The sequence below is a fragment of the Protopterus annectens genome, chromosome 5.part0 (assembly GCF_019279795.1).
Source record: "Protopterus annectens isolate FY-2018-M chromosome 5.part0, PAN1.0, whole genome shotgun sequence".
NCBI classification, from domain to species: Eukaryota; Metazoa; Chordata; order Ceratodontiformes; family Protopteridae; genus Protopterus; species Protopterus annectens.
This window is the reverse complement of record NC_056735.1, coordinates 1087374391-1087398678: the sequence shown is the minus strand read 5'-3', so window position 1 is coordinate 1087398678 and position 24288 is coordinate 1087374391. Positions and strand designations below refer to the sequence as shown.

The following is a 24288-nucleotide window of genomic DNA, read 5'->3' as shown; positions in this document are numbered from 1 at the left end:
AGAGACAGGCCGCCTAGGTCCAAAGCTGCGACGACGCTTCTCCTAAGCCAGTCGCCAGTTTGCCGGTACTCAGTGAAGCACTTTCGCATCCCCTGATACCCGCTATTTCAGATTCACAGACCTCTACTGAGACCCAGTTAGAGTCCAGTATGCCGCAAAATGCTTCAACTGTGGAACCTGCGGATGTCTCTACCTTGGATGGGTCCGGAGCCACTGTGCAGGCACCGGCTTCTGAGGGTGTATTCAGGCCTACTGACTTGCATATTAAACCAACGCCATCTTCTTCTTCAAGGCCTAAATCTCAACACTAGATTTAAAAGAAGCATTCCTGCACATCCCAATCAGGGAATCTTGCAGAAGATACCTTTGCTTCAAAGCAGGCTACATGCACTGTCAGTTCTCTGCATTGCCCTTTGGCTTATTTACTGCGCCCAGGGTATTCACAAAGTGCCTAGCTCCAGTCATTGCATTTTGCAGGCAAAGAAATATTCAAATATACCCATACCTGGACTATTGTCTAATTCAGGCAGAAAGCCAGGACATACTTTTGAATCATCTGGCCTTTGTAAAAAGGGTTCTAACTTGTCTGGGGTACACCGTAAATGAAAATAAATCACACCTAGTACCCTGTCAACAAGTTATATTCTTGGGAGCAAGCTTGAATGCAACTTCCCAGGTGACTTACCTCACATCAGAAAAGCAAATTCATTTGACAACCTACTTCAAACAAGTGGCCACAAAAACCCTGCTATCTGCATGGCAAATACTGCAAGCCTTGGGTTTCATGGCCTCCCGCATTCTTCTAATTCCATATGCAAGACTGCATATGAGGAAACTACAGTGGTATCTAAAAAGCCTATGGTGTCAACATTCTCAAGACCTAGAAACAATGATTCCTATCATACCTTGCCTACGCATAGAGTTCCTTTGGTGGGTGGAGGCCTGCCACCAAAACAAGGGACTACCTTTCACACCACCCCCTGCCACCCAAACTCTAACAACAGATGCATCAGACTATGCATGGGGGGCTCACCTGGCAGGGAAGTGCATTCAGGGCAAATGGAACCCAAGTCAAATGCACCTGCATATCAATCAGAAAGAAATGTTAGCTGTAGCGAATGCTCTGACAGCCTTCAAGGACCTCATTCTTCCAGGACAACTAATGGTAAAGAAGGAAAACACCACTGTTATGTGGTACATAAACAAGCAGGGGGGGGGCTATACATTCTTACCCCCTCTGCAGACTAGCCATGGCATTGTGGAACACAGCGTTGATCTACCAAGTGCACCTGCAAGCTCAATTCTTGCCAGGAAAATTAAATATACTGGCAGACGGACTAAGCAGAAACCTCATGGACCCACACAAGTGGAAACTGGAACCAAGGATTTTCAACATGTTGACAAGCAAATGGGGGAGCCCAGATATAGACCTGTTTGCCTCTCCCCAGAACTACCAGTTGGACAAATGTTGCACAAGGACTCCCCACAAGCAAGCCCGGAAAGTGAATGCTCTGTCCTTCAACTGGGAAAACCTATCGGTCTATGCCTTCCCCCCTCTGTCTCTGCTCTCCAAAGTACTACTAAAAGTCAAACAGGGTAAACCAAGGATGATTTTGATTGCTCCAGACTGACCGTGCCAACATTTGTATCCCCTCCTGCGCAGTGTGTCACGGTTATCTCCATAGCACCTGGATCAGACTCCTTCCCTGCTGTCTCAGCAGGAGAACCAGATTCTGCACCCTCAGCTTCCAGCACTGAACCTTGCAGCCTGGCTAATTACTTAATCTCTCCTTTACCATCCCTCAGCAAACCTGTAAATGAATATCATTTTAGAGGCAAGGAGGCCTAGTACTAGAAAATCTTATGCAGAAAAATGGAAAAGATTCTGTGCCTGGAACCAGTCTCAAGGGATGAGCAAAGCAGCGCCCAATTTACCTCAGATTTTACAGTACTTAACTGAGATGCTTCACAAGGGCCTGTCTTTTTCCTCCATTAAAATCCACGCCTCAGCCATTTCAGCTCATTATAACACAGACCCTCCCCTCTTCTGTCATCCGCTGCTCAAGCAGTTCCTCAGAGGGGCCAAAATTTTGAGACCACCCAGGAGAGCTCCAACCCCAGCCTGAGACCTTAACTTTGTCTTGGAGAAAGTCACTCTACCTCCTTTCGAGCCAGCTGCTACTGCAGACTTAAAATTTCCTTCTTGGAAAACAGCTTTCCTTTTAGCAATCACTTCAACTAGAAGGGTATCTGAATTACAGGCCCTTATGGCAGTGGAGCCTTTCATCATCTTTCATGTGGACAGGGTGTCTCTCAGAACCAATCCATCCTTCATGCCCAAGGTGGTATCCAGTGTGGCTCTTAAATCAGTCCATTCATTTGCCAACCTTCTTTCCCAATCCACAGAATAAAGGGGAATGGATACTGCATTCCTTAGATGTGCACAGACAACTTTGATTCTACTTGGACAGGACTAAACCTCAAAGGAAATCTGAACAACTGCTGGTGGCATTTGCTGCAGGGGCAGAGGGGAAGGCCATTTCAAAGCAAACTATTTCTAAATAGATAAGGCATTGCATTCATTTCTGCCATAAGCACCATGGAAAACCTATCCCCCAGACCTCACTCCACCAGGGCTGCATCTACCTCTACAGCCTTTCTCAGAGGCATCCCTACCAGGGACATCCTGGAAACTGCTACCTGGAGTTCTGTACATACTTTCACCAAGCATTATCATTTGCCAATTTTTTCTAAATCCAGAGCTGGTTTCCCACTGCAGTCTTGCAGGGCCTTAAAGCTGGCCCTAATGCTTTCTAAATTCCTCCTCCCAACCATAGCTTTGGGAATCTACCCAAATGTAATGACTGCAACAGTGTAACAAGAAGAACATAGTACAGTTGTGTACACTTACCATAAATGTAGATGGTCGAGTGTATTCACTGTTGCAGTCCTGGTTACCCTCCCTCCAGCCCCCTAACTTCTTTTGGCTATAGCTCTTCTTTCCTTTACTATGCTTAAAAGCCTTTTTGGTGTATTTGCTATTCTGCTGGAGGTATATCTTTGTGCTTTTATGTTTAATTGCTTCCCATTAGGGGGGGCACCTGACATCTAGGGCAAGAAAAACTGATGTAGTGGCATCGGCTGCATGTTTTATACCCCTGACATCATGGAAGAAGGGACAGCAACCGACACAGGACCCAAGACTTTGTTAATCAGGCTGACTGAGGGCTACCTGCAAGCAGATAACCCAACTGTAATGACTGCAACAGTGAATACACTCAAACGTCTACATTTATGGTAAGTGTACACAACTGTACTTTATCTCTCTCTGTCTTTCTTACACTTTACAGGGCTATTTGGTATTCACTTTCTACTGGTGGTGTTATTTACAGTTCACCGTACACTATGATTTGAATACTATCACTTTTTTGGATGTATTAATAAATAGACAACCTGATCATACATTAGGTACAGAAGTATTCAGGAAGTATCCCCAGTACACCACCATCCTCCATGCCTCCAGTTTCCACCCGCCACATATAGCACGTAACATTCCCAAATCTCAATTCATTAGAATAAAGCGGATTTGCTCTCACGATTCTTCTTTTCAGCAACAGAGGAAGGACTTGACCAGCAGGTTTAGATCCAGGGGCTACAGTATGGGATGTGGTGAAGGCCAGTAGCTATGACAATGCAGTTGATAGACAGGAATTACTGAGTTATAAAGATCACACAATCACTGCACCATAACCCATCAGGTTTGTAACCACCTATGCCAGGAACTCGGATACTCTGATCCAAAGTGTGCACAGACACTAGAACATCTTACAAATGTGATCATGAGGTGGCTAGCATTATACCAGACAGATGTTTATTTTCTTTTCGCAAAGGTAAAAATTTAAGTTCCTGTTTCAGTCACTACAAACATAGTAATGTGAACAATCACTTACAATATTTACAGACCACACTGACTGGTGAACCCTTGACGGGTTGTTTTCCTTGCGGCCATTGCACTAATTGTGATTATGTATGTAAATCAAAACAATTCTCTAGCAGAAATTGTGCTCTGGTTTATGACCTAAACTTTTTTGCCAGTTGTAGTAGTGATTGGCTTGTATATTTGGCCACATGCACTTGTGGCTCATTCTACATTGGACAAACTTCCCGTCCATTCAGACTGAGAATATCGGAACCTATTAGCAATATTAAGAACAAAAAGGCTAATAATGCACTTTATAAACATCATTTGGTACATAAAACTGCCAAATTTTCTTTTATGGTTATTGATATTATAAAAGGGAATCGATCCAACAAGACAGGTTGGCATTCTATTTTAAATACTAAAGAAAAGAAGTGGATTGTCAAACTAGGGGGATTATTTCCCACCTGGTCTTAATGAACAATTTTAGGAAGAACCAGTGAGCTCTGGGATGAGTATATTTAAACAACAATAATTGATTTATTTGTTTCACACTGAGGAAGGCTGTGATATTGTCCAGCCGAAACCGGTCTGTTTATTTGTTGTTTTTCGTGTTTATTAGTAAAAGTTTTTTCAGGTCACAGTATGCTGACTCTATTTTTTGGTTTGCTGGTATTTTGGTTTGAGCCGTGCATTTGCCTTCGTGCAGGAGGTTTCTTTTAGATGTTATTCCACCATAACCTAGCCCCCTGTTTGGGGGCTCCTGTCATTTGGGGAAAGAAATACTGATGTAATGGCGTCATCTGCCTGTTTTTATACCACTGATGACCTGACGTCAGTCCTGGAGTGACAGCAACCAACGCAGAAATACTAAGCCTCTGGTATTCGGGCCGACTGAGAGTACCCCTAGCAGGATAACCCAAGTGTGATGACTGCAACAGTAATACACTCTAACATCTACATTTAGTAATGTACATGGTAAGTGTACACAACTGTACTTTCTTTGACCATTAAAGTTCAGTTAGCAGCAATATCACATTTTCACATTGGATTTGAAGGTTCTTCAGTTGTTGTTTGTCTTTTTGGCTTTTCATAAATTGTGCAGAGCTTTCTTGCAAGACACCCTTCTTTTGAGACCCCCATTTAAGGATCTTATTCCTCCATGGGACCTCAATCTGGTAAGGCAGGCACTTATACATTCCCAATTTGAAGCAGCAGCTAAATGTGAGCTTAAGTATCTTACTTAGAAAACTGTTTTCCTAGTAGCTATTACCTCTGCTAGATGAATTTCAGATTCAGGCCTTGTCTTCAAAACCTCCACAATTGATCTTTCACAAGAACAGAGTGATGTTACGAACAAATGCCTCCTCCTTTCCCAAGGGGTGTCAGAATCTAATATCAATCAGTCCATTAATTTGCCAGTATTCTTTCCTAATTTTGCAAACAAGAGCAAATAGCATTACATTTATTGGATGTTCATAGACAATTATGATGTTCTTCATGTTTCATTGTTAGTCATCACCTGTGAGTTATCCCTGCTGTGATAGACCTTGGCCAGTCTGAGTACCAGAGTCAGTGTTTTTCTGCATCAGCTGCTGTCGCTTGTAGACTGACGTCAGGTTGTCAGTGCTATAAAGCAAGGCAGCTGACACCATTACACCAGTCTTTCTTGCCGTGGAGCCCATAGCAGAAGCAGTTTGCAAGTGTGCCGGTCAGTTGCTGCCAGAGCTCGGATTACAGCTGAAAACGTCTAAAGGTAAGTACCCCATTAGGGATCCTTTTTTCTTGCACTTACCGATGTCCGAAAAAGTTAACAATTGTCTTGCCTGTGGAAAGCAGATCCCACACCAAGACTTCCATTCCTACTGCGTCACTTGTTTAGGCCCAGACCACGACACCCCCCCCCGTTACCGGTTCTGCACCCTCTTTAACATGAGAAACATTCGTTGTAGAGCTCTTATTGTAGACAGGTATTTTCTTCCTCCATCTTCACAAATGGCGTCCGTCAGCCAACAATCCGTAGACATTCCGAAAAAAAAGATAGGGATAAAGATAGAGACAAAACCACCCAAGGCTAAGCCTTCTAACAACTCTACCGTTAAGCAGGTCGACAGTTCTTCGGAATTTAGTAAGACACTTTCACAGCCCCTGGTGCCTGATACGATGTCTAGACCAGTCTCTACTGAAACCCTTTCTGAGTCTGGCATGCCGCAGAAATCTTCTTAGTCTTCCATGCCTTTGGTTGTCTCTGCCTCGGTTGTTTCTGGAGCCGCGACGCAGGCACCGGCTTCCGAGGAGGCCTTTCGCACTACCAATTCTAGACAAAAGAACAACGTTTTCTCATCCAACTACCATTTCTCTCAGACAGCTGGATACTCTTAGGCATAGATTCCAGGCCAATCCTAGAAAATCTACCTCTAGCCACCATCTTACTCCTGCTTCTCCACCCAAAGCCCACATGCTTAAGATGGAGGATCTTATTTCCCTTATCAGGGGCAGTCAGGCCAGAACTTCTAAAAAGAAAAGACACCCTTCTCCTGAAGTAATGACGGAGCTGGATTCTTAGGAAATCTGATTATTCAGATTTTGAAGAGGAGCAACCTCTGACTGCTTATGAGGATTCAGATGCAGAGGAATCCATTCCTTCTGCCTCCCCACCAGAAGACCTTTCCTTTGGGGAAACCCTTCGCACCCTCAGGGAACATTTCCATTGGGAATCTGAGTACTTTCCTCAGTCTAAGAAAAGGCTAAGAGAGTTTCTAGACCTGCCCCATCACAGACCCCTGGCCAACCCCTTTATCTTAGAAGTGGTGGTGGATGATTTCCATGAATCCAGCTTAACCACTGACACCCTTCCACCTGCTCCCAGTAAACCTGACAGGTATTAGAGTACCGGATTCTCACAGATACCTGTACAGAAATCCTTATGCAGACCTGGAGGTCATTACACAGGGACCTAAAGGAGCTAGGGCTAGTTTTGCAAAGAATCCTAGTCCTTCTGACAAGGATGCCAGAGTTCTGGACAGATGGGGTAAAACAGTTTACACCTCTGCAACCTTAGGTATCCGAGCACTCAACTGTCAGTTCCATATATATTAAAATATCAACAACACACTTTGGAGGTATTAAAGCGAAAGATTTTTGCCTTTGTTGATTGTGCCAATTCTAAACAGTTAGCAGATTTACTGCACTCTACTTGTCAAGTGGCAAAACTCTCTTTACACTGTGGATGTGACTCACTAGAAGCCTCAAGCAGGGCAGCAGTGTCTGGATTTGTCATTAGGAGACGTGCATGGTTGAAGGAACAACCTCTCCCTGATCATGTCAAGTCCAAATTAACTGATGCACTCTTGGATAAAGACCGCTTGTTTTGGAGAAAAAGCAGAAGAGGTGCTTAGAAAAGCTGGAAGACGAAGCAAAATCGATGCAAACAGTAAAAGATTTATTTTGGGTTCAACCTCCTACATTCAGCAGGAATTTTCCTCTAAGCACTGGTCTTTTCCTGCACCTAGCAGACAGGGGCAAGGTAAGCCCCACAAGGACAGACCACCCAGGCCCCTATCTCAGGGACAGCAAAGAACCAAATAGTGGCCACTTCCGCCCCAAAGACAGGGATTTCTAAGCCATCCCACCATGGCAAAAAGTCTCAATGACTCCCACTAACCCTTTTGCCCTCCTTTCACCCACCAAAAGTTAGGAAGGCTGTCCCTGCAAAGCGATCTGGCTGTCTGTAACAAAGGACCAATGGGTCTTAAAGATAATTTTTCAGGGATACAAATTCACTTTCAGTGAACTCCCTAATTCCCAGAGGATACCCAGACTTACCTCCAAGTCAATGGGCAGAGGCATTAAAACAAGTCCAAGCTCTCATATCCAAGGGAGTAGTAGAACCTGTTCCCGCAGATCAAACAGGCAAAGTCTTTTATTCCAGGCTATTCTTTGTTCCCAGAAAGGAGGGCACTTGGTGCCCCATCCTGGATTTATCCATTCTGAACACCTCCCTGGTGGTCTCCAAATTCAAAATGTTAACCAACTGTTAAAAAAAATCCCTGTTAGTGACCCTAGATCTAAAGGATGCCTACCTTCACATCCCCATAAGGGAATCCTGCAGGAAATTCCTGCGCTTCAGAGCAGGCTCACAACACTTTCAGTTCTCTGTGCTTCCCTTTGGCTTGTCTACTGCTCTCAGGGTATCCACCAAATGGTTAGCCCTGGCCATAGCGTTTTGCATTCAGAGAAATATACAGATTTATCGTTATTTGGACGACTGCCTCATTCAGGCAGAGTAGAAAGAAAAGCTGCCCCAGGACTTTGGCTTTGTCAAAACCCTCCTAACTTCCTTAGGGTTCACCATAGAGAGGAAATCAAAGCAAGCACCCTCCAGGAGGATCATTTTCTTGGGCGCACTGTTGGACACAGCATCCCAAATAACCTTCCTATCCCCAGAAAACCAGAGCTTCTTTCATCTCTACTTTACCCAGTTGGCATCCAAGTCACCTCACGATGAGGAAGTTCCTGCAAGCCTTGGGGTACATGGCATCCTTCTAATTCTTCTGGCCAGGCTTCACATGAGAAAGCTGCAGTGGTATCTAAAGATTGTTCAATGTCAACACTCACAGCCTCTAGAGACTTCTCTCCCTCTGATCCCCTGTATAAGGGCCAAGTTTCTCTGGTGGGCAGGAGCGTGTGCCAAGAACAAGGGTCTTCCCTTCATCCTCCACCCTTCCGGGCAGACTATCACCACCAACGCCTCAGACATTGCTTGGGGTGCTCACCTAGCAGGCAGGTGCACCCAAGGCCTTTGGGATGCTCAGCACCTTCCCTTACATATCAACCAGAAGGAAATGATGGCAGTACAAAAGGCTCTAACATCATTCCAACCCCATCTCAGCCCAGGGGTTCTTCATATCAAAACAGACAACACCACAGTAATGTGGTACATCAACAAACAGGGAGGGACCCAGTCTTACCCTCTGTGCAGGCTAGCCATGAACCTTTGGCTGACGCCTCCTCCATGGGATTACACCTAATAGCCTAATACCCACCAGGAATCAACAACACCCTGGCAGACCACTTAAGCAGAAACTTACTGGACCCCCACGAATGGCAGCTCCACAGAAAGATCTTTTTGCAAGTCACTCAGAAGTGGGGAAATCTGGAGGTGGATCTCTTTGCTTCGCACCTCAACCACCAGCTAAAGAAATTCTGTACCAGGAGTAGCACCACCTAGCATGGAAGGTGGATGCCTTGACCTTCCCCTGGAACTCCCTCTTCGTGTACGCATTCCCTCCTCTACCTCTTATTACCAAGGTACTGATCAAGATAAGGGAGGAGTGACCAAGGGCCAATCTCATTGCTCCAGATTGGCCCAGACAGCATTGGTACCCCTTGCTGTGCAGCTTGACATCACAGCCTCCCAGGCAGCTTCACCTGATCCCAGACCTCTTGACTCAAGCTGGGGGGGGGGGGGTGCTGCACCCAGACTTGCAAACTCTCAAACTGTCAGCATGGCTAGTACTCTAAAGGCAAGCAAGGGGCACCTGTTAAGCAAACCGGTCATAGACACTATCACAGAGGCCAGAAGGCCCATCACCAGAAAATCTTACGCAGGGAAATGGAAAAGATTCTGCTCCTGGAGCCAGTCCAGAGGGGCCAGTTCCTCACAACCTTCTGTCTCTCTTATCCTAGACTGTCTAGCAGAGTTACTCAATAGTGGCCTCTCCTTCTCTTCTGTTAAAATCTACACCTCAGCCATTTTAGCTCATTTCGATACAGATCAGCCCCTGTTCTCAGATCTGTTTATTAAACAATTCCTCAGAGGGGCTACTAATATCAGACCTCCCAGAGGGGCCAATCACGCCAGCCTGGGACCTGAATTATGTTTTGGAAAAACTAATCTTACCACCCTTTGAACCTGCTGCTTCAGCAGAACTGAAATACCTCTCCTAGAAGACTGCTTTTTTACTAGCTATCATCTCAGCCAGAAAGGTTTCAGAACTTCAGGCACTGATGGCCATTGAGCCCTTCATCATTTTCCATGCAGACATGGTCTCCCTTAGGACTAACCCCTCCTTTATGCCCAAGGTGGTATCTAATGTGACTCTCAACCAGGCCGTTCAGCTGCCCACCTTTTTCCCTAACCCTCAAAACATGGGGAAAAGAATTCTGCACTCACTAGACATGCACAGACAGCTCAGATATACTACCCGGACCGTACTAAACCCTTAAGGAAAATGGACCAACTTCTTGTCAGCTTTGTCCCTTTGGCAGATGGGGAAGCCCATTTCCAAGCAAATAATTTCCAAATGGATATCACACTGTATCCATTTCTGCTACAGATTACATGGGAAACCACCCCCTAAGTTGATTCGTACCCATTCCACTAGGGCAGCCGCCACTTCCACAGCATTCCTCAGAGGAGTTCCCTCCAGGGACATCTTGGAAGCTGCTACCTGGACCTTGGTCCATACCTTTACAAAGCATTACAGGTGATGACTGTAACAGTGAAACATGAAGAACATAGTACAGTTGTGTACACTTACCATAAATGTAGATGTTCAAGTGTATTCACTGTTGCAGTCCTGGTCTCCCTCACTCCTTCCCACTTATATTCTCTTTCCTTAAGGAGACATAAGCTTCTTAGGGTGGTTTTTAACCACCAGGACCACTTTGCCATATTTCCTTGGGCTTCTGACTGGTTAGGGCAAGAAAAACTGATGTAATGGTATTAGCTGTCTTGATTTATAGCACTGACAACCTGATGTCAGTCTGCAAGCGACAGCAGCTGATGCAGAAAAACATTGGCTCTGGTATTCGGGCCAGCCGAGGGCTATCACAGCAGGGATAAACCAACATGTGATGACTGCAACAGTAAATACATTCGAACATCTTCATTTATGGTAAGTATACACAACTGTACTTTTTTACCTGTGTAGAACAAAAGAAATCAGAGTAACAGGCCAATTGTTTCCTTTGCAGAATTGAAATTGAGTAAACCAGTTGTAAAAGTAACTTTAGCCATATGGCTAACTTAGTGATTGTATTTCATTTATCGATAACAGATTCGGTATTACCTTACCGCAACCAGTATGAGCTCATTCAACTTGGTCCATGGTAACGTCTTTCTATCCAGAGTGTCTGTGGACGACATGTGCAACAGCAACTTGGGCTGCTCCACATACCTTTATAACTCATTAAAATTAGATCTCGTCTCCAGGGCAGAGTATCATTTGGTTAAACTGTACTCAAGAGTATCCTTCCTTAGAGACCATCCAGGATTGTAGGTAGCTGGGGACTCTGGCCTATCAGTTGAGGATAGAATGACAATTGACAACATCAGATAAAGAAGTTATGTACTCATGATAACAGTCCATCTATGCTGTCCGTTTTAATTCTTCGTCAACTTCCTGCACACCAGCCCCCATCTCTTCCGTTCACAAATTTCTGGACAAATTAGCTGTTAGAGGGACATGATTGTCCTTTGTATTAGACTACAGATATAGTTTTTCCTGTATTGAGCACATGCAACTTTACGTCTCTTATATTTATGCACCTTAAACATTCCCTTTTCTAGAAAAATCAGCAAACAAGATCTGAGGTTGCTTAGGGTTGGTGCATTATGGGTAAGGGAGAAGCTCGAGAGGTTTTTGGTTACCACAAACTTTAGTAACGGCCGAGTTGGATCAGAGGATCAGATCCGAACACATCAGTTGAAGAATGAAAATGGACAACACAGATGCAATGGCATGTTATGGTGTGTACATAACTTCTTTTTATGTCACGAAACGTTTTATACAAATACTAGTAAGAACAAAAATATTTTACCTAATTGTTGCTACTTTCGCCCTTTTAGTGTCCTCTTAAACATTAAAGACATTGTGGGGTGTATGGTTTACTGTCCACCCACAAGTTAAGTCCAGTATTGTCTCAGACACTTTTATGTGTAATGCCAGTGTAATTGATGCTTTATAATCTCATATTTATTCTGTAATTTGTGGTGCTGGTCATCTTCCTGATCTCTTGACTTGCAACACTAAACTCTCAATGTTAAGTTGTCAATCTCGCCTTCATTCTTGCTGGATGGGTTCGGAGCCGATCCTCGGCTCCGACTCGGCACTTGCTTTAGCTTGAGAACTCCTTTTACCAGCTCGAGGCAACCCTATATCCCATGATGTAAGGCGGAACTACCTCAGATCTCGTTTGCCGCTTAGCGAAAGAGGTCTCCTTTGCCAGCTGAGGTAAGTAATTTTCTTGTCAAAAGAGAAAAGCTTAGTTAGGGTTTTATTTCCCCCTTGTTTCCATTTTTTATAGTCTGTAGTGTGTTACAGCCCACCCTATTCCCTTATATTTCAAAACTTTTTATTTCCTTTAGTATAAGTTTAGTTAGGCCTAAACCCCACTGGTGTTAATCCCTACCTGTGTGTTGTGTGTTAGGGGATTAATTGTGTGTGTTTGTTGGGGTTTGTGTGTGACTTCCTCCTAGGATAATGTCTAAGGAAGGCAAGGTCTCAGGCTTCAAGAAGTGTGACTCTTGCTGTCAGAAAATGTCTCTGACAGACAGTCACACTTCTTGTGTTTACTGCCTGGGGCCTTTGCACCTGCAGGACTCCTGTGCTTTGTGTCACTCTTTTAGCCAGAGAGTCCTGCAGGAACGGAGGAATAAGCTAATCCTCCGTGGCTTACTTAAGCCAGAAGGTTCTCCCTCTAAAGCAGGGTCTGGGAAACCTTCTAAGCCACCGAAGGCTCAGGCTTCAGTATCCATGCCTCCTCCGGTGTCTCCGGCTCCGTCGGAGCCGAGATCGGCTCCGGCTGGAACCGATCTATCTACTTCAAAAGTAGTGGGTTCGGCACCGACTGGTTCCGACACCCTGTCTACTGTGGCCTTGTCGGCTCGGCTGGAGCCGACACCTTATCCAGCATCGGAGCCGAGAAACCTTCGGCTCCATCTGGAATTCAGGGGACTTCGGCTCCGATGACTTCGTCCCGAAAGAGATCTCGGTCCCCTTCGTTGCAGAGTATCCACTCGGCTCGGGTCTCCTCTTTTGTCGGAGCGAGCCATCGGAGCCGATCTTGAGATCTTCCAGGCTGTCTGACCACGACTTAGAGAGGGTGGTAAGCAGGCTGTTGAAGTCGCAGGCACTGGCCCAAATGCTCCATAGCCCGTCTCAACAGACTTCGGCTATTGTCTCACCCCTTGAACTTCCTCCTCCGACTCCACACCAGAGTTCGGAGCCGGAGCTTCTCGGGACAGCGACTGTTTCGGCGCCGGAGCCGATACATCCTTCGGCTCCGTCATCCTCGGCTCCGATCTCCTCCTTGAGGCCTTCCTTGGAGGGATCCGGTCGTCGGGTTTCCCTTGTCGGCTCCGAGGGGGCTAGTGGCATCGGACCCTTGTCCGACCCCGCTCTCCCTCTCGGGGCTTCGGCTTTGGTAAGCTCGGCACCGACATCGGCCTCGGAGCCTTCCCTCTCAGTGGAGCCGGGAATTCCTGTATCCTCGGATCGGGGATATTCCGGCCTCCCGGGGAGGGAAGCCTTTGAGGTGATGAGGAGTGTCCTGACCTCTGAGCCAGGTGAACGGTCCATCCCTCTAGCTCCTCCCTCTTCAGTGCCTGTAGACGCCTCTTGCCAGCCTCTTGCTCTCAGGCCCAGGGATCCATCGCCCCAGGTTTCCCCATTGGGAATTTCCTCCTCTTCCGAAGTTTCTCCTGATCCAGCAGGTGAACCCCCTCGGAAGAGGACGTGTAAGAGGAAACACAGACTCCCCCGAGTCTACTACATCGGATACCGACTTAGATGAGTCGGAGGGTTCCCCACGATCCCCCTCTGAGGATGTCTCCTTTTCAGATATCCTTGAGCTCCTCAAACAGAGGGGGAATTGGCCATCCATTGATCCCTCCAAGGATGAGTCGGTATACCTGGAGGCTTTTGGATCCCAACCCTCCACCTCCTGGGTGTCTCCGCCTTTCGACCCACTTATGCAGGTAGTGGCTTGAAAGGCGTGGGCGGCTCCAGATTCTGTGGAACCTGTCCCCAGGAGACCATCCAAATTTATCACGGCCCCTACGGACAAACAGTTTCTTTCCAAGGGTGTCTCTGTGGATGCTATGGTGGTGGCAGCGGCCACTAAGGGGGTAACAACAATAGACGCCGCCCTAGAGGCAGGGGGGGTCCTCAGAACCAGGGCAACAGGGAGTCTCTTCCTGAGAAGCCCTTTCAGCATCCCTGAGGTGTTGCCCGACTGTCCACCCTTGGAGTCAGTCGGGGGAAGGATTTCGCTGTACCCAGTAGCCTGGCAATCCCTATCACAAGATATGTGGGTACAGTCGATCATATCCGGGGGTTACAAAATCCCCTTCGAAAGGTATCCCGTACCTCAACAATCCCTTCCAGACATCTCACCCGGTCAAAGGGATTTGGCAGAACAGGAGGTTTCAAAGCTCCTAGAAAAAAGAGCCGTCCAGACTGTGCCGGCAAACCAGGTAGGATCCGGCGTCTACTCGAGATTCTTTTGGTCCCCAAAAGGACGGGAGATTGGAGACCAAGATTAGACCTGAGCAGTCTAAACAGATTTGTCAAGAAGGCAAGATTCGGATGGTCACGCTTCAGTCCATTCTGCCCTTTCTGGGCAAGGACAACTGGATGTGCTCTATAGACCTTCAGGACGTACTATCACATAAAGATTCACAGGCGCCAGGAGGTTTCTCCGCTTTCGCTAGGGACCAGTCATTACCAATTCAGAGCCCTGCCCTTTGGCCTCACTTCAGCCCCCAGAGTGTTCACCAAATGCATGGCGGTGGTCACAGCTCATCTGAGATGTCAAGGATTCCAGGTGTTTCCTTATTTGGACGACTGGCTCCTCTCCGCCACCACCAGGTGTCAGCTTCTTCAGACCAGAGACTACACTCTACAGCTTTGCAGGAGTTTGGGAATTTCAGTAAATTTGAAAAATCTTCTCTGCTGCCTTGCCAATCTATCACCTTTATAGGCAGAATTAAACACCGTCAAAATGTTAGCCAGACTAACAGATCAAAGAATTCTGGACATCCAAAATTCGTTCGGATTTTATTGCAGAGCAACAAGGTCAAAGCCAGATTTATACTGAAGGTTCTAGGTCTTATGGCTGCGGCCATTGTTCTACTACCACTGGCTCGCTTCCACTTGCGTCTTCTGCAGTGGATGCTATTCACGCAGTGGTCGTACCACAGTCTCCCGATGAGGCACGAAATCTTAGTCACACAGTCGTGCAGAACTCATCTGAATTGGTGGATATCTTGCCCTCTTCTTCATCAGGGCCGACCTTTTGTTTCCCCTCCTCCAGTTGCCACAGTCACTACGGATGCCTCTCTGATCGGGTGGGGGGGGGGATTATCAGGGCAGGATGGTCCACGGGACGTGGCAACCCATAGAATACCATCTGCACATAAATGTCCTGGAGATGAGAGCGGTGCTTTTAACGTTGCAGGCCCTCAACGACTTTCTTCCCACGGGGACTATTGCAGTACAAACGGACAACATGTCCGTGGTCTGGTACATCAACAAGCAGGGCGGGACCAGGTCCTATCCGTTGTGTCGAGAAGCTCTCAGACTTTGGCAATGGGCAATCTCCTCTCATCGGTTTCTGATAGCAACGCACATCCCGGCAGGTCCAACCTCTTGGCGGACAGGCTGAGCAGATCCATTCTGATGCCTCACGAGTGGTCTCTCAATCAATCTGTAGTGGATCAGATTTTTCTGCAGTGGGGCACTCCTTGTTGCGATCTTTTTGCTACTCCTCAAAACAACAAGTGCCCGATTATTTCACCCTCTTTCCCTTCCAGGCCAACCCCTGAGAGACTCTCTAACCCAGGATTGGCCCCGGGGACTTCTGTACGCTTTTCCTCCTTTTCCCTTGATTCCACAAGTCATTCAGAAAGCCACCGTTTTGAGAGCCAAGTTGATTCTCATTGCCCCTTATTGGCCTCGACAAATTTGGTTTCCGTCTCTGCATCGTCACCTTCTGGTGCAGCCCTGGCATCTGGACCCAGTTCCGGATCTCTTGATCCACCAGTCGGGTCAGCAGCACCGGGCCATTCATTCTCTCAACCTCACTGCTTGGTTGCTCCACTTCCTTCCCTAGCCAGGCTTCCGATGATCTCCGACTCCGTCAGAGACATCTTAGTGTCTTAAAGTCGTCCACTAGGTCTGTTTATGCTAGCAAGTGGCGACGTTTTTCTATTTGGGCAAATTCCAGGAATATTGATTCCTTTACTGCTCCTGTACATTCTGTTTTAGATTTCCTGGTGGAGGTTTTTCATTCAGGATCCTCGTCATCTACAGTTAAAGTACAACTGGCTGCTATTTCCAAGTATCATGTTGGCTTGCATGACAATAACATTATGTCTCATAGATTATGCAAGACCTTTCTGAGAGGAGTTTTTCTCCTAAAGCCGCCTATAAAGCATCCTCCTCCGCAATGGGATCTAAACTTAATGTTGGCATCCTTGATACTACCTCCCTTCGAACCATCTCCTTCATGTTCTTTGAAGTTATTGACCTGGAAAACTATATTCTTACTGGCTGTCACTTCAGCAAGAAGGGTTCCGAGATTCAAGCTCTCTGCATTCGTTCCCCTTACTTGGTTTTTCATAAGGACAGGGTATCATTAAGAACGAACCCTTCCTTTCTCCCCAAAGTTGTGTCTCAAACCAATATTAACCAATCTATAGATCTACCAGTCTTCTTCCCAAACTATTCCGACAGAGCTGAGCAGAAGCTTCATTTTTTGGATGTCCATCGTCAGCTCAGGTACTATTTGCATAGAACTAAACAATTCAGAAAATCGGACCAATTATTTGTCTCCTATGCAGAAAACAGGATAGGTCTTCCAGTTTCTAAAGTGACCTTATCCAGATGGTTGACTTCCACCATTTCCTTTGTGTACTCTGTCAGAGGCAAGCAGCTATCTTCTAAACCAAAAGCACACTCAACCAGGAGTCTATCCACTTCTGCAGCCTTTCAGGATAGACTACCCATTGATACTATTTGTGCAGCAGCTACTTGGGCCACGCCTCATACCTTTGTCTCTCATTACAAGTTGGACTTGGCCTCCAGAGATAGGGCCAGTTTTGGTTCCACAGTTCTCAAGAGTCTGTTCCATTGAGCCACCCGTGATACAGGTGCTAGGGACGCGGTCCCATCCAGCAAGAATGAAGGTGAGATTGACAACTTAACATTTAGAAGTTATGTACCTACCATAACGTTCCATGTTAGTTGTCTTCTCGCCTTCTTTCTTCGTCCCTCCCTCCTACCCCTGGCCTGGACAGATCTTGAAGAGTTCCTATCAGGTTGTTTTCCTCCTGAGCCTTCATATGAGGACTCTTTTTATGAACTTGTTTCCTAATTATGTTAGGTTAGTCCTTATCAGGGTAGGTTAGCTACCAAACGAGATCTGAGGTAGTTCCGCCTTGCATCATGGGATATAGGGTTGCCTCGAGCTGGTAAAAGGAGTTCTCAAGCTAAAGCAAGTGCCGAGTCGGAGCCGAGGATCGGCTCCAAACCCATCCAGCAAGAATGAAGGTGAGAGAAGACAACTAACATGGAACGTTATGGTAGGTACATAACTTCTAATTCAGGTCCAAGGTGCTCCTGATTCTTCTAGACATTTCTCCTGCTTTTCTGTCTCTCAATCATTTTCCTTCACAATTTTGGAAAAGGTTGCACTAGGAAAGTTGTGGTTTTAACTTGACTGTCAGAAGAATGAGAAGTGAAGTCATCTTCTTGCTGGCTCACGTTTTGTTAGATAAACTATTTCCTTAGCCTGTTCTGCATCAAAAATTTATTTGATCGTCCAGGAAGAAATACTCTGAAGGTAGCTGGATACAACAGCTTGAATCTCACACATGCCTCTCAACATTCCCTAATTGCTGGGATAACTTTGCTTCTCTCTCTTGCTGGTGTGCAGTGAATAAACATTTTCTCCAAACACTATTACTCATTTTAATAGTTTGCCCTACTTACCACAGTTTTGTCAGGATCATCTTTCTGATGTTATGATTGCATGTTTACTAATGTAGGTTGTGGCAGCTTTCTCATGGCCAGATTTGGAGCATGCACTTGATATGCCATTTCAGTTAACAAATCTTGCTGCTGAAAGTTAGTCCAGGTGCTTATTGGTGCATTCTTAAAAGTAATAGTCTTTTCCTTTCAGTTTCTCTGGTACAGCAGAAAATGTCATGTTTTTCTGCATGCTTTGCCTTCTGTCTACTATTTTTTGAAACCGCTTTTCTTGAGAAGCCTCTTTCTCCATTTCCACCTCTGATTTTGCAGTTGTATCAGATCAGCTGAACAACTCATTAAAGTTCTTCTATGTTTTCCAGTCTTATTTGAGCTGATTAAATTCCTTTAAATGTTTATCACTTCTGAGTACATTAAATTTTTTTTTCCTCTAAGTTAGTGGAAGTCGTCTCTTGAACCAAAGCTGAAGCTTGAACTGTTTTTTTGCTGAACAGCTACAGAGTCTTGCCCAGAGTTCCTAGTTGCTTTTCTTTCAGTTTTTTTAAATTTCTTCTTTGATGGCATGCAGGTAGTGTACTTACTAGCCAGTAATGAAATTTTACCCCCCCCCCCCCCCCACACACACACACACACACACAAAATAGTTTAATTGGTACTCCTTTTTCTCAGTTTCTTTTTTCATACTGGGAGAGCTGAAGTTAAGTTACTGATCAGTTAGCCATTTTGGAACATTGAAGGTGATAAAACTTTACTTATTTCTTAATTTCCAGGAGGCTATCCGCTAGGGGCAAGGAAGAGAATTGGTGGGCTTAGAAGATATGTGCACTCTGAATGTTAACATAATTGTGTCTGCTTTCATAGGTGTGTGCTTATTCTTTAGCATGGGTGCTTCTGGAAAAAAAAAGATGCTGACTGGTGAAGAGTATTAAAAGAAGTATAAGACCTGTCTTTATATAATTGGTTATTTTAAGAGCATATTTTATATCACTGTGGATTTAGATCAGAAGGGTCTGAACCCTGTGTCACTCCTTGGATTATTGTACTTTCTTCAATTGGTGATTTACTTTCCCATCTTTATTCCTCAGTCAGAGGGCAGAAACAAGAAGTGTTAACTCTTTTAGGGCTTTTGGTACTTGATAGTGTGATCACTTAAAATCCAAAAGAGAAGCTAGGGTTACCACCTGTCCCACTTTGCGAGGGACAGTCTCTCTTTGGGCAGTTGTGTCCTGACAAAAAATATTAAAAGTGGCAAATGTCCTGAGATTGTAGGACATAATTATTTCCTATATTTTATGTAATAGTTGCATAAAACAGTTATTCTGTATCCAAAATACCTAAATGTTATAAGAAACAGAATAAGCAACTAAAATGCTACAAGAATAAGCTTTTATTTAGGCAAAAAAGTTAAGTTCTATCCTTTTTACCGACCGTGGGTATGTGTCAGTCTGTAAAATCTGATGTTTGTACCGAAAATGTCCCACTTTGGCCATTTGAAAAGGTGACAACACTACTTGCCTACAGTCCTTTACAGTATGGAAGAGAGTAGTGGTGAGGAACCTTCTGATTCAAGAATGTTTGTAGTTAAATTAGGTAACTGAGTAGTAAAATTTTGAAAGGTGATTCTTGTTTCTGTAGTTTTTAAACATTAGTTTTTGTGGCCTGTATTTTATTTATTCATGTATTTCTGCATGATTTTAAATTAAATACCTTAGAGTGATTTCATTTATATTACATATAGCTTCATCCAAGTCTGAAGGCTCGCCATCACAACGGCCTGAAAATTCTGCCAAAAAAACGGAAGAGAAGAAGGAGGCCTTGAAACCAAGCAAGACAGCTGTAAGATAATTTTGTTTGGTATTGTTGCTAGGCAGATAGCGATGGCTGCATTAACTGTATAAATTCTATGTTTAATAAGTTTGACATCTTCAATTTTTATCCTCTTAGGAGTAAATGTTTGAATACGGGGCCACAACAGAATTTCTTCTGTAATCATGTTTGTTAAATAAGCATTTTCTTTATATGTGCTTGATGAGAAAGGTACATCTGTCTCTGCAGAGACCAGATGAAGTGGCAGAGACAGTAAACTCACTCAGAATTATACAGATGAGTTGGAGTGATTCCTTTCATACAGTATTGCGGGCGTGCATGTCTTTCAGCATTGAAAGCCATATTAGTGTACTGGGGGGGGTTGATGATATTCTGAAAATCACATCCATAGGCCTTAGAATGGTGAGATTGGAACTTTGAGCTTGGTATTTATACAAACTCAAAGGAAGCAGCGTCAGTAGGGCAACATGTAGTACGCTTGCCTTTGGTGCAGAAGGCTGTGATTTTTATTCTTACGCCAGGTAGATTGATTCCTGACTCTGCAGTGCAACGTAAAGGGGTTTTGCACTTTTGAGTGTGCCATCCTTTGGATAGGATATTAAACCACGACGCAATCTGCTTGAGTTGATTGAAACTCAGGAGGATGTAAAAGATCCCTTGGCACCTACTGAAAAAAGGTTTAGGAGTTCCCTGAAGCCAAATTTTCCCTGGTAGTATAATTACCAGAGCTGGTCCCTCTTGAATAGAGGCTACTAGCCTCTTGGGACTAACTTGGTCTACAAAGAATAAATAAAAAAAAATGTGGTCCCTTGAAGTATTCCTCTTACTCGAAGGTACACAGATTTTGGTATTAGAGTTGTAGAGGACACAAGTCACCATGTAAGGGATACAATGGGGCTTATCCCTTGCAGAAACCCTTTAATAGAATTCCTTTGAGTTGCAGAGTTTACTATATTCTGTTTGCAGTTCCGGTTTTTAATATTTGAAGGACTCTATTACACATGAGATTTTGGATAGGTAGCTTGGAGTAAACCTTTTAAAAATCCATCTGCTTGATTTACAGATTTTTACCCTGTTTAGGCTGCTCTGTCATTACAAAAGCCATTCCTTTTGGGAGGTAGCACACATGCCTGAGGAAAAAATGGTGGTAGTATAGATGAAGTTAGTAGTAGTAATAATATGGTGGAAGTGCATGAGTGTAAAGAAATATGTATAGTAGGTAAGAGTAGTAGGATACTAGAATATGTAATCATTATGAGAGTGCACAAGTGTAGGTAAGTTGGGGATACTTGTCTAGTTATGGGTGCTCACCAGCAGTAAAAGCAAGTGGTGCTAACTCTGCACAGACAATTTTACAAACTCATCAAGAATCTTGCATATACTGGTCTATAAATTAGATATTTTCATAAAAACAAGATGGAAATGGATCTCAAGATAGTAAGGCAGAGAGTATGCAAAAAAAGAAGAGAATGAATTTTATTTACCTATGAGGTCAGAGAGGGTAGTACAAGTGTTATCTCCAAAATCACTGAGGTGTTAAGAGTACAGGCTAGTATAAAGCTGTAGGAACAAAAATTGTTTGAAAGGAAGAGTACAAGAAAACTTTTCTTCGTACTGGTTATATTAGAGATTTCTTGGAAGAGGGTTTGATTTTGGAATAATTGAGAGTTCAAAAATGCATGAAACAGGTGCTACAACAGATGAGGTTGATGGGATTGAATGGCAAATGTCAGTTCACCCATCCAGGGGGGAGGGGTTACTGGGCATCCAGTACTCTTGTTCAAGCTGAGGCTTGCATACAGTACATCAACCAGGGAAACATAGGCTGGTGATAGTAACCATCAAGATGTGTACAAGGGTACACCTATCGGGGGGTGCTGTTGGTCCTGCAGTGTTCATGTCGGCCACCAAGGTAGAGAGATTAGGGCAGTAAAGAATACCTATGCATAATGCAGTTGTAGCAGCATGGGTTTGGTGATTGGAGGGGCCACTTGTCAGCTGTGTACAGACATTGTGGATATTTTTGGGTCTTGGTCTGAGGGATAAGCCAGACTTCTGCCTGATGGAATCAGTGGATACTCTGTCCATTGTTGTAGACAGACTGGCATGGATAACTAGGTGCTCCAGTGTAGGAAGAATTCAAAGTAATATGGCTGTGGTGATTGAAGACAGTGTCTTCTGAAGCTAGCAGATGGATGCCAAGGATGTTGGAGAAGGCAAAATGCATCCCCCATAGCTGCTTGAATGGTGGTCTCTCAGGATGGCTCTTTCCCCTGTATTGGAGCTCGCTGGTTAGAGTGGAAAACTAGACTAGAGTGCAGACAAGGGAGGCTTGCTTTGACAGGTGTGGGAGCAAAAAGCATACTGGAAAAAAATGAAGGGAACAGACATAAATAATTTTGTTTGTGCGGGGGATGGTTTTCGGCTGTGATTTAAATGGAGTCACCCGGTTAATTTGTACAGACGTTAGTCTGTTACGGGGACCGTAAAGTCCATTCATGGTATTGGAATCTTTCTGACTTTGTGCCCCTTTCATTTAATAGGGCAGCAGAAGACTAGTATGTGCACAGTCAGGATTGCTAAAGTTAATGGCACTGCTTAGTTTTCAGAGAATGTAGTGAATAGTGGATATTTCCTTTTCCCAATGACCAGGATTTACAAGGACAAAAAAATTAGGACTTGTATGGATTTTAATGTTTTTCTTGTAATAAATTCTGTATAGGATTCAGATGGTCAGAAACTGACCAGCCATTTGCTATAGTAATGGCATTTTTCCTGGGTGTCAGAGTGTTTGGCATTTGTTTCTTCACATCACTTGGTTTTTCATTTAGGTTCATAGGTTCATACTAGGCTATCTGCCCTAGGGCATTTATAAACCTAGCCAGAGTGTGTTTGGCTTTCGCCACCCATTTTAAATTAATTTTGCTATGCCCTTTTTCGAGGTTAGTATACTGTGCCTCTGTCTAACAGTGACAAAGAAGTGATACCTGGGGTAAACCTACGATCTCCCATCCACTCATCAAGATTCCTCTTGAAGAGAGTCAATGAGGGACTCTGCCTAACCTGGACTGGGATTTTATTCCAGAGTGAAGGGAGCCTCTGGGTTATGAATCTGTCCCTCCAGCATGCTCTATTTATTTCAGTGCTGAGGTTCAAGTCTCTCGAGCACGTGGCTCGATGGGATTTGGATTTTCTGAGGTGCAGCTTGTCCATTAATTCCGGGTTGAACATTGCTTTATACGTCAGGCACAGATCGTCTCTGAGCAGGCGGTATACCGCTGAGTAGAGCTGGAGTTTCTTTAACCGGGCAGCATATGGCATCTGTTTGAGCCCTTTGATCCTCTTGATGAGGTACTTTTGGGGTCTTTCCAGTTGCTGCAGGTGTCTGGTAAGGTACATCCCAAAAGGGGCATTGTACTCAATTATGGGCCTGATGAGGGATGAGTAAAGAGGCACAATGACCTCCCCTGATCTAGATGTGAATCCCTTCATGATTAGGTGGGCTATATAAAATGTTTTTCTAACCACTTTGGCCACGTGGTTGTCAAATGAGAGATTGCTATCAACTTGGGTCCCCAGGTCCCTAATTACTTCTTCTGTACTTAATGGATTACCACCTATGTGGTAATTTGTGGGCACTTTGTTTTTGCCAAAGGGGATGACTATACACTTTTTGGCGTTTAGCTTGAGGCCATGACTCTGGCACCAGTTATCTGTTTCTATGAGGCCCTTTTGGAGCATGCTTGTGTCGGCTGGAGAGTCGATTATGGCACCCATTTTTCAGTCATCTGCGAACTTGGTCAGCCACAGTCCTTCCATGTTGGCCTGTACCTCCGAGAAATATATACCGAACAAGAGAGGTCCCAGGACTGAGCCTTGTGGGATGCCACTTGTAACTGGTTTGGAGACTGACATGGCTCCAGCAATTCCAACCATGTGGGTTCTGTCCTTGAGCCAGTTTGCTGCCCATCTAGTGACATAGGGGTTTATATTTAAGCTGGTGAGCTTATCTTTAATGCCCGAGTGGTGTATTGTATCGAAGGCTTTTGCGAGGTCCAGGTAGGCTGTGTGGACCACCTTCCCCTCGTCAATGGCCTTGGTGACTGTTTCAAAGAAATTGACCAGGTTTAAGAGGCAGGATTTGCCCTTAACAAAGCCGAACTGGGTAGGATCCAGTGTCTGTAGGTCCCCAATATCTTTATTTATGAGGTCCATGATGATCCTTTCCATAGCTTTGCAGACCAAGCTAGTCAGGCTTATGGGGCGGTAGTTTCCAGGATCCGTTGAGGCACCACCTTTATGGAGAGGGACCACTATTGCTGTACGCCACTCTTTGGGTACATATCCTGTAGTAAGGCTGGGATTGAACAGTAGTTTTATGTTTGGGTTTAGCTCTTCTTGGAGTTCATGTAGGATGCAGCCCGGGACACCGTCTGGTCCCATTGATGCTGTCTTATTTGTTTTGGAGAGGGCGGCTCTTACCTGAGCATCCGAGATGTCAGGGGGCAGCACTCTGCTGGGATAGATATTTGCCCTTTTGCTGGGGAG

The 24288-nt window shown here is 44.9% G+C and overlaps 1 protein-coding gene across 1 annotated transcript in view; it reads left to right on the top strand.

Annotated features, from left to right (window-relative positions):
• Positions 1 to 24288, top strand: part of MAP4K4 (mitogen-activated protein kinase kinase kinase kinase 4) — a 3343981-nt gene that overhangs the window by 2186157 nt on the left and 1133536 nt on the right. Inside the window, exon 21 of the mRNA XM_044071965.1 lies at positions 19652 to 19749. Within this exon, the coding sequence (XP_043927900.1) occupies positions 19652 to 19749 (98 nt within the window). The remainder of the gene's footprint in view (positions 1 to 19651; positions 19750 to 24288) is intronic.